This window comes from Corylus avellana, chromosome 4, assembly GCF_965113065.1.
Source record: "Corylus avellana chromosome 4, dhCorAvel1.hap1.2, whole genome shotgun sequence".
Classification (NCBI taxonomy): domain Eukaryota; kingdom Viridiplantae; phylum Streptophyta; class Magnoliopsida; order Fagales; family Betulaceae; genus Corylus; species Corylus avellana.
In genome coordinates, this window is record NC_142493.1 from 34,933,351 (window position 1) to 34,944,210 (window position 10,860).

Genomic DNA, 10,860 nt, shown 5'->3' on the forward strand with positions numbered 1-10,860 from the left:
GTAATTTGAGTTTTTTAAGACGAGATATTATACTTTAGTGGCGCAGTTTATAAGGCGCATATCGTTGTTAAGGCGAAATTACAACATAAAAAGACGACTCTTTCTCACACGTCTTGTAGATCAGTTTTGAAGTTGTTGGTAGCAGATGTATTGAAGCTGCATGTGTAGAGTGCCGGTGGGAGTAACTTGGTGCATTGATTTTTTTGGTTGAGAAATCACACTACATATGTTTTGAGTAGACTGAGTTGTTAGTGATATTACTATAAGCTTTTTAAAAACTGATGTAGCAGTCTACAGACTCTACACCGTGTAACACTCCACTCCATTGACACAATATTGTATGTTTTTGGTTTTTCCGATTCAAACTTTCTAGGAGGTCATCCATTTCGGTACTACTCTCGCATAAGCTCGCTTAACTGCGGAGTTCTGACGGTGTCATGATCATCACAAGCTTCACAGCTTTAAAAAGCGTTATTGTCATGATCACACCAAAACTCCACAATTAAACAAGCTTATGCAAGAGTAGTACAAGGATAGGTGACCTTCTGGAAAGTCTAATTCGGGGGAGCCAAAAGTAGACAATTTTATGACGTCCTACATTGTCTAGGTGTGGAAAATATGATATATTTATATGGAATATGTTTTGTCTAAGTGGTATGAGGCCTTTTGGGGTAAACCCAATACTAAAATTGTGCGGGTCTGGTCTAAAATGGACAATATCATATCATTTAGGGTGGGGTGTTACATACCGTATCAACTAAACTACTGTCAATTAAACTAAGAATGTTATAGTCCTATGAAACATAGCAAGATGCAAATGCACCTCCAAACTTGGCTTGTCACAAGATCTATGCATCTCTCTGCAATGCTATCACAAGATTTTACACAGAAGAATTACAGCCTACTTCATAGTTTCAAGGATCTAGGAAAAGTGGTAGGTAAATTTGCATTATCACTTTAAAATATAAGCTCCCCAAGTACTTGCACAAGATAATATAAAGCAAGTTCATAATTCACTTTAGAAGTTAGAACTGCTTCTCAGCCTGCTTGAGGGAAGCCAAGAAATATATGAAAAGGGATTTAAGATACCGGTTTTATGTCTTTTATGCTATAGACTATAGTTTGCAGTTCTTTACAAATATAGACAAAGAGTAGAAGCTGGGCTCAGCGTCCTCTACTATTGGCAAGGCCCAGCCTCTTCCTCCTCCCATTAAAGCTCAGGCTGCGCACCAAATTTGGAAGGCAGCAGTGGGCAGACTTTGCGAGTTTCTCCTTCCTGCCGGGGTTGTAACTTCCCTCGGGAGTTGTTGTCTCACTGCTGCATTCAGAGCTTGCTAGACATGCATAAAGGGTTTGATTTGTAGATTTTGGAAGGATGTGAAAAATGGTGGGATTGGCTTTTGACCTTCCTTGTAATATATATATTTTTTTTTGCAACAGAATTTCTATTTCTTCCATTAATGTGAAAACAAATTACTAGAACCCATCAGGTTCTGAATTTGAAAGAGCACGGAGCTCTGAAGTTACAGTGGGCAAAATACATGGTGGGGTCTCATCCACCCATAATCGCTCCGAAGGACACTGGACACCCATCTTCGCCAATCCATGTGCAGCTTGATTGCCCAGCCTTCGAACGTGACGCACCATCCAGCTTCTTCGCGTTCCAAGCAGAGTTTGTGCATCATCGATTATATGTCCAAAAGGGCACAAGCTATGTTTAGGATCCTTGAGAGCTTGAACCACCAGCAAGGAGTCCCCTTCGAGTATAATATCGTGGAAATTTTGCTCCTTACTAAACTCCACAGCCGCCAAGACTGTCATTGCTTCTCCCACTGTTGGCTCTTGGATACCAGTAAGCCTTTTACACATAGCTGCACATACTTGGCCCCAGTGATTGCGTATTAGAACCCCAGTGCCCATGCAGTTCATAGTTTTATCTATGGCGACATCCCAGTTCACCTTAAGCTGCCCAAAAGGAGGATGATCCCAGTTCGCCGGACTTTGGACCGCTCTTCTTTCACTCCCAGTTCCCCTCTCCTCAATATCTGCCATTGTGCAGTGCATGATCACTTCCACTTCTCTGATGATACTGGTTGGGGAACTGAACGTGCCTCCATGCACCACGACGTTTCGGCGTGCCCATATCTTCTTCGCAACCAAGATCGCCTGTTGTAGCTCCTGTCGAGTGCAACGTTCCATTAAATCAACCACTACCTCCAAGAACGAACTAAAATTACCGTGGCTCTTCTGGATTTTGGAATATTGCAGATTATCTCACCTGTGGTAGATGGTCTCCAAGTTAGCTTATCAGGTTGCCCATATTTACTGATTGGAATATTGCAAATTATCTCAGCTTCTTCCGCCTGGAACACATTGTTGATCAATGAGGTATTCCATTCCCCCGTACGTTGGTTGATAAGGTCGCTCACCTTAGCTGTGCGTGGAAGCAAAGTACTTAGAAGAGATTGCACTTCATAAATAGTTGGTCTAGGAATCCATTTGGCCCCCCATATCGAGATCAGTTTGCCATTACCCACTCGCCATAGCATGCCATCTTGTATAATCTCCCGAGCTGCATATAAACTCCTCCATGCAAAGGAGGGTCTACTCCCAAGGTTGGCTTCCAGAAAGCTTGTCTTGGGAAAATATTTTCCTTTAAAAATCCTTCCCAATAAACTGTCCGGCTGTTGAACCAAACGCCAGCACTGTTTGGCAAGGAGTGCCTTATTGAACGTGTGGAGGTCCCTAAAACCTATTCCACCACTTATTTTGGCAATACTCAACTTTTCCCAACTCATCTAGTGGATCTTCCGATCATTCTCCTTATGACCCCACCAGAACTTCTGCATTATTGAGTTTAGCTCCCGACACAACTCTTTAGGAAGTGAAAAAATACTCATACAGTGGGTTAGGATAGCCTAGATCACTGCTTTCAAAAGGATCTCCTTACTCGCTTGGGATAAGAATTTATTTTTTCAGTCATTCACCCGCTTCCGAACCCTATCTGTAATGTGCTGGAACTCCCGAATCCAGGATTTGCTCACTAAGGTAGGCAGCCCCAAATATTGATTATAGCGTTTAGCAGTCGGAACGCCTATTGATTGCAGCATTTCATTGCGGGAGCTTTGACTAGAATTTCGGCTAAAGAAAACCGATGTCTTGTCTTTATTGAGCCTTTGCCCTGAGGCATTTTCATATTGTTCAAGCAACCCCTCCAAAATCTGTCATTCAATCAAATTAGCCTTGCAAAATAATAAACAATCGTTAGCAAAAAATAAGTGAGTTAACCTTGGCCCCCTCGGAGAGGTGGGGACACCCCGTAAGAGACCAGTTCTCTCCACTTGCTGTAATTGTGAGCTTAGTACTTCCGCACAAAGGAGAAAAAGATAAGGGGATAAAGGGTCCCCTTGTCTTATTCCTCTAGTCGGCCGAATGCACCCCACCGGCTGCCCATTCACAACGATTGAGTACTTGACAGTAGTGATGCATGCCATAATTAATTCAACCCATCTTGGAGCAAAACTAATACGTTCCATTACTGCTTTTAAAAAACCCCATTCCACTCGGTCATAGGCCTTGCTCATATCGACCTTGACGGCCATATAACCCTCATTTCCCCACTTCCGGGATTGCATGGTATGGAGAGTTTCATAAGCAATCAAGACGTTATCTGAAATGAGTCTCCCCGGGATGAATGCACTTTGATTGCTAGAGATGATCATATGCAGGATGGGTTCCAACCTATTTGCCAATACTTTAGTTAAAATTTTATAGAGAACGTTGCATAGGCTAATAGGTCGATACTCTGACACCTTAGTATGGAACTTGACTTTAGGAATCAAAGCAATGTGCGTGTGATTAATCTCTTCATCCAAAATTCCAGTTTGAAAAAAATTATGAACAGCTTTACATACCTCATGTCCCATCGTTTCCCAGTTGTTTTGATAAAAAGACACTGGGAAACCATCAGGGCCCGGAGACTTCAAAGGAGCCATTTGGTGAAGAGTTGCACTCACTTCTTCTACGGTAACCTCACTAAGGAGCCCTTCGTTCATGTCTAGAGTAACACGCCTAGGTAAATTTTCCAAGCTGTCTTCAATACCACTCGGCCTGGAAGTCAGAGACAGCCTCTGGAAATACAAAATAAACGCCTACTCTACTCCATCTGGAGAGGAATATACTGTCCCCTCCTCATCGTGAATAGAGTGGATTGCATTAGATCTCCTCCTTTGGTTAATGCATGCATGAAAATACTTGGAGTTTCTGTCGCCATAGTTCAGCCATGCCACCTTTGCACGTTGCCTGAGATGAGTGTCATTTTGCTCAATTAACTCATTCACTTCCTTTTGGAGCTGTCCCATCTTCACCAAGTCCAGAGCATCGGCATTCTACTGGAGTTGTTGGAGCTCTTGTGTTTTGGAATCAATGAGCCCATCGGTAGGTGATTTGTTAGCAACAGCCCATCTCTTCAATTCTGTTTTACTCCTCGATCACCAGTTCATTCCGAACTGCTCTCCACACTTCGGCGCCCGAAGCCTTTCTTTTCCACACCTGGGTGATGAGATTCTTGCACTCCTTATTCGAACGCCACTCCGCTTCGTACCGGAACCTCTTATTTCTATTCCACTGTCATCCAGCAGCTTTTGTGAATGTTACCAGTAAAGGGGCATGATCCGAACTACGATTTGCGAGAATCTCCACAGTCCTTACAGGGAAAAAATCCCTCCAGTCATTAGTAACTGTCGCTCTGTCCAATCTTTCCCTCACCAAATGCCCATTTGCATGTTGCTCCAAGTGTACTTCGCACCTGAAAAACCCAGGTCATGTAATTAGCAGAAGCTTAAGGTTTCCCTAAATGCTTCCATTTGCCATCTGGTCTTAGGAACCCTTCCAAATTTCTCAGCATCCTCTAGGACTTCATTAAAATCTCCAACACATAGCCACGCCGCCAGGGAATAAGAAGAGAGATGTCGGAGAAGACTCCACGCCTCTTGCCTCTTTCCCACCTCAGGATGCCCATAAAACCCGGTGAACTTCCACTCAATCCTATCCACTTCCAGTTGCACAATTGCATGAATATGCCGCCTGCTATAATTTAGAATTTTCACTCCTATCTCCTCACTCCACAAAAGTGCCAAACCACTGCTACGTCCTACATTATTCATTACAAAGATGCTACCAAACCAAGCTTGTGCTTTTATTCGCTCCATACGCCGTGTCGGCAGCTTGGTCTCCATTAAGAAAACCAGTTTGGGTCGCTTCTCCTTAACCATGCGGCAAAGGTCCCGAATTGCCCGGGGGTTCCCAAACCCCCGGCAGTTCCAACTTAGGATACTCATAATGAACGGCGGGGCTAATCATCAGCCACCGCCACATCATTTGCACCCATTAAAGAGTTGCTGCTCTCTCCTCTTCCTTTCTTCCACTTCCCATCGAGTTCTCCCGGGCTAGCACCATCATTTGCCAAGCTTTCCAGTAACCCCTTTTCTGCTGAAGCATTTCTCTGGCGTTTCTTCGCTGGAGGTCCCGCTACTGTGTGTTGGGCAATAAGGGCTGCAAGGTCTGCTACTCTTGGGCCAACTTGACCCATCATTTGGTCCCCCTCTACATTTAGGCCAGTGTTAACAGGTCCACGTGTTCCTTTTTGAGCTCCCTTTTGTGTACGTGTTAGAACCCCAATTTTCTTTTCTTTTTGGCTCCCAAACATAACTCCTTTTGTTGCAGAAAAGGCATCCTGGTCAGTAGGGAAAGAAATCGCAAACTCATTTATTGACTTGGCTCCCCCCAACCGTTGAGTTGATACCCCATAATTCCCGTCAGTTTCCTTTCCCAAAATGTTTTTTCCTTTTCCTGCTCCTTCTACACTCCCAGCCTGTCTACCAGCAAAAATTCTGCCACCCTCCCAGCTTTCCTTTCCCATCTGGACAGAATCCCGTGATTGAGGAGAAATTGGCGTAAATTTTGAACATTCCTTACGTGGTATGTCCCCATGCAGGATCTGGTCCCCGGAGTTACTCCGGCCGTAGTCTCCGGTAAACTCTTCCCACTGGGAACCCCGCCAATGCCGTCCTGCTTCTTTCCTACCCCACTCCTCCAGTGGATAATTTTCCCCACCCCTTCTTCCTCTTTCCCTCTCCATCCCATGTCTAGGGGAGGTTGCACATAACCATGGGCGATACTCAAAAACATTGTCTTCTCCCTGTTTCCTCCTGGCATCTTTCCGATCACATCCATCCTTCCCATGGCAGATCAGTCCACATCGGAAACAATATTTCGGCACTTTCTCGTACTGGAAGGGGATCCAAATCTCTTTTCCTTTCATTCTCAACATACGGCCCCTGGTAAGAGGTTTCAAGGGGCTGATTTTAATCTTTACCCTGAGGTATTCCCCCCAACCTTCTCCATCTTCACTCGTGTCCACATCTTCAACCTCTCCCACGGAAGCCCCCAGCCTCTGACCCATCACTTACCCCATGCAGGCGAGTGGTAATTTGTACATACGTACCCAGAAAGCTGCCCATGAAAAATCCATATCAGTTGGGTGTGTATTGCCATCGAAGTCTTCAACCGAGAACAAGGTTCCCTCGAAGATCCATGGCCTCCCTTCCAGTACGCGTTTCTTATCTTCATTCTTCTCGAACTTCAGAAGGAATAAGTTTTCACCCAAAACCTTGAATGCCATTGGCCCCTTTGGTTTCCTTCCTCGTATCAGTTTGGATCTAATCGTCTCTTTGCTCACTATGTGGTCTGAAAGGAGTTTTCCAACTAAGCATGACTGGCCCTTTTGAACAAGTCCCTCAAAAGCTTCCTCATGAAAATCCATTCCTAGAGTTTCCTCCTCCGAGAGGGAAATTTTCCCCCACATAGCTGCTAGATCGTCCGCCATTGTCTCGCAACACACTCCTTGTCACAGGAATCGTTTAGCTGATACGCACAAACCAGATGTGCAATACTACTTCTCCTCTAGTTCAGAGAGACCCTAGGGAGAAAAAAAAACATGACCTTCCTTATAAATTTGGACTGCCATGATCAACAGCATCTCCCCTGAAGCTCTCTTGAAAGAGCTCAAATAGTTGTTTTTTCATATCTGTTGGAGGGGGTTCAAGATTGGAACTGGGTGTACTGCTCACATAAAGAGGTTCAGGAGTTTCTTTGAAGCTGCTTTGGTGGATAGGAGTGTTGCCACAAGATGGGGTTGTATCTGCATGAATACAAGCTAGTAAAAAATCTAAGAACCAAGTATAAAATTGCAAGAAACATAATAGAAATTCAAAAAGAAATTCAAAAAAAAAATTATGGAACATATTGAAACCAACTCTCACCACTGCTGATACTGAAGAAATCTTCACAATCAGATTCTGGGCAGGACCGTGGATCAAAATATATTTCCTCTTTAGCACCTGCATCGAACAATGGGCACAATTCAATTAAAGATAGTATATATCTTTCTATAAATTGATGTTGTTATAGACAAAAGTATCCTGTAACATGTTATAGGCATATATTGAAAGCAACAACATTTTTCTACAATGTGGAAGCTGCAGAATCACATACAAGTGAAAGAAAGTTTATTTAGTTGATCCTGGAAAACTACATTTCCCAACCAATCTGCCTACAAACAATCCAAATCTCCAAACAAGTTTTCATACATATTTCATAATCACCCTAGTAATGCTGCATCTACAACTCTTTTACACGTGTTAACATTTTATTTACTGACACCATTATAATCAAGGAGCCACCAAGACTGTCAAATAACTTTTGCAATATTCAACCTAAACAGAGGAGGTCAAATCATAATCTTTTCCAGAAACAATTAAACAAAAGTGCGAATCCACAAACTTCAAGTAATAAATCATATTAATCTCAAACAAAACAAGAACATCAGTGTTACTAAAACGAGGATTTTTTACATCAGAAAAGAGAAGCTGATAATTATGCAGAAAGTGATCAGGCAGGAAACAGAGAACAATACTTCAGATAATCGGAACTTGTAAAAAAAAATAAAAGGACACAAATGAAAACAAATGTAAGTAGACACATTGTCCAACATTCTTACTGGGAAAGGCAAGAAAGATTTAACAGTATAGAATCATACTTAATTCTCGGAAACTGTCTACATGGGATATTGGTGATGGCTGAGGCTTCAAACCAAGTCCAGCAATTGAGTTTTGGCCTCTGACTTTGTTTTTCTTGATCGATGATTCGATTAAGACGCTGTCCAGCTTGGAAGTGATTGAGCGTTGAAGTTTCAAGGAAAAGTCCGAGGTTGTAGAAACAGGAACAGAGTTCCCCATGTTCCAAACATTGCCATGGTTATCCATTAGGAATTCAAATTCTGTTTTCTGCAATTTCTATATAGAAAGAGAGCTCGAAGAGAACAGGGGGCAGTTGGTTGGATTAATGCTTTGAAAGAGAAAAGGTTGAACTTTTTCAATCAACCAAGTTCTGGGGGTGGGAGTTGATTGGTCTTGAAAGCGAAGTAATGGCATTTGCAGACATGGGTCCCTTAACAAAAAAATCTCTCTTAAGTTATTGCTTTCTTTTTATGTATTTGTCAGAGGATGCTAGGCAAGAAAGGAGGGCTGTGTTTGGCAAAGGCCAGATACCCAAAAATCAAAAAAAAAAAAATTCTCAAAATCAACTTCAACATTCTTATTTTTTACATTACATTAATCACTTTTTATTATTATTCAAATAAAAAAATACTACAAAACAAATTTTTTTCATTTTTTTATACAAAATATTTTTACTTTTTCTCTCATATCAATCAAATCTGCTATAATACCGTTTTACTTCTTTTTTTTTTCATTCCATTGCCAAATACAGCCGAGAAAGCTGGACTCCCAACAGAGGAATGCTACAATGCATTATTCTACAATACATCTCCCCACCATCTCTGCACTTTACCATTTTGAGTTTTTCAAAAAAAAAAAAAAAAAAAAAAAGAAAAAGGTTAAGAGAGTGGAAATGGTGCAGAAATGGTTTGTAGAATGAAAAAAAGAATATCCCCTCCCAAGTGGTGCTAACATAGTTTACAGTATCGTTTCATTCCCTTTTTTTTCATTCAATTGCCAAACACAACCGAAAAAATTGGACTCCCAAGTGGAGGAATGCTACAATGCATTATTCTACAAAACATCTTCCCACCATCTCTTCACTTTACCATTTTAAGTTTTTCAAAAAAAAAAGTTAAGAGAGTGGAGACGGTGCAAAGATGGTTTGTAGAATGAAAAAAAGAATATCCCCTCCCAAGTGGCGCTACCATAGTTTGCAGCGTTTGGCCATAGATCTAGCATGACGTATTGTTACATCATAATTAGTTAGAAAATTAATTAAATAAGTAATTTTTTAATTAACAGATTAACTTGAGCTTTTGAATTAAGTGATAATTTTAAATAATATCACCATTTATGCCTATTTCACTTTGACTAACTTTGCGTGTTTTAAGTGTCTAGTTTTTTGTTTTTTTTTTGAAAAGATACTATAAGAAGTCACTACTATCACTTAAAAGTTAAAACACATTACGTTAATCGATGTGAAATGAGTGTGAGGACCAAAGAGTAGCATTATTTGATAACTTTAAGGGAAAAATATAAAAAAGCCTCCAAAACTACCAGCCGTTTTCGATTTAGCCCCCAATATTTCAAAAGTGATAAAGTAGCCCCCCAAACTACTAAACTATTGCATTTTGGTCACTCCGTTAGTCAAAACCCTTAGTTTGGACGGAAACTACAAAATGACGTCGTTTTGTTGGAGGCTACTTTATCACTTTCTAAATATTAGGGGGTTAAAATGAAAACGGCTGGTAGTTTGGGGGGCTTTTTTATATTTTTCCCATTTTTTTTTTTCATAAAAGGGCATTGTAGTAACTTACCCATAACAAAACGACGTCGTTTTGCAGTTTCTGTCCAAATTGACGGTTTTGACTAACGGAGTGACCAAAATGCAATAATTTGGTAGTTTTGGGGGCTACTTTATCACTTATGGAATATTATGGGGCTAAATCGAAAACATCTGATAGTTTAGGAGGTTTTTTTATATTTTTCCCTAATTTTAACATAATTTTAAAGTTGAAATCTTGAGTTTGAATTCTGAACTCTATAATTTATCTTTTATTTCGGCAAATATTCTACTTATTAAGCTTTTACTTGTGAAAACACATGAGAAAAACAATTAAAATATTAATTAAATAATTAAATCTACCTTTTCCTAATGAATTAAAATTTTAAATAAATCTTCTATGTATAGGGTTTTGAATATTAGGTGCACGAAGACAGTTAAACCAACCAAGAATCATGCCATTTTGTATTTGAAGAACTCATTATTAGTCAACTATTTGGACATAATGATGAATGCAAGCGCAAAGGCCGGATATGATTGGATATTCTAAACACATGATCAAAGCTTTCCCCCTAATATTTTGTTTAAACTCAAATCATAAGGCCTTGTTTCAGTTGTTTGGAAGCAAATAAGTCTTCACGGGGAAGTATATGGCCAAGTATGGATTTTTTCTTTCTTTTTTTCTTTTTTTTTAATTTTTGGTTGACTATTACTTTCTAAATTATTCCAATCGTGCCAGTTCAAATCGGCAGTAGGTCTACATCTTGCCAAACTGCAGGCTGCAGCTTTGAGCAATGACTTAAACAGTTAAACTCTCATTTTCACTCGTAATTATTATCCGTGGAGATAGCATATAGGGGAATAAATAATTTTCAGTTGGGTATTAATTAAATACATTACTAATTTCTTAAATAATTATTAAGGATAAAATGTTTAGGTATTAGAGTAAAATACATATTAGTGTATGAAAGAGACTTAGATGAACCCGTTGCACAAAAGTCACTTTTTGAGCCACCA

The 10,860-nt window shown here is 40.5% G+C and overlaps 1 protein-coding gene and 1 pseudogene across 2 annotated transcripts; both read right to left on the bottom strand.

Moving 5' to 3' along the window:
* Positions 1 to 836: 836 nt before the first annotated feature.
* Positions 837 to 8,371, bottom strand: LOC132176994 (uncharacterized protein At3g27210-like; annotated as a pseudogene). The gene is made up of 4 exons (XR_015911836.1): positions 8,099 to 8,371; positions 7,323 to 7,400; positions 7,003 to 7,201; positions 837 to 1,405 (listed from the first exon to the last, which is right to left on the bottom strand). The product of XR_015911836.1 is annotated as an uncharacterized protein At3g27210-like (transcript).
* LOC132176993 (uncharacterized) lies at positions 1,457 to 6,054 on the bottom strand. Its single transcript, XM_059589166.2, has 2 exons — positions 3,915 to 6,054; positions 1,457 to 3,242 (listed from the first exon to the last, which is right to left on the bottom strand). Exon 2 carries the CDS (start codon positions 2,197 to 2,199, stop codon positions 1,477 to 1,479), a length of 723 nt encoding a protein of 240 aa, XP_059445149.1. The 5' UTR covers positions 2,200 to 3,242; positions 3,915 to 6,054; the 3' UTR covers positions 1,457 to 1,476.
* Positions 8,372 to 10,860: the final 2,489 nt, after the last annotated feature.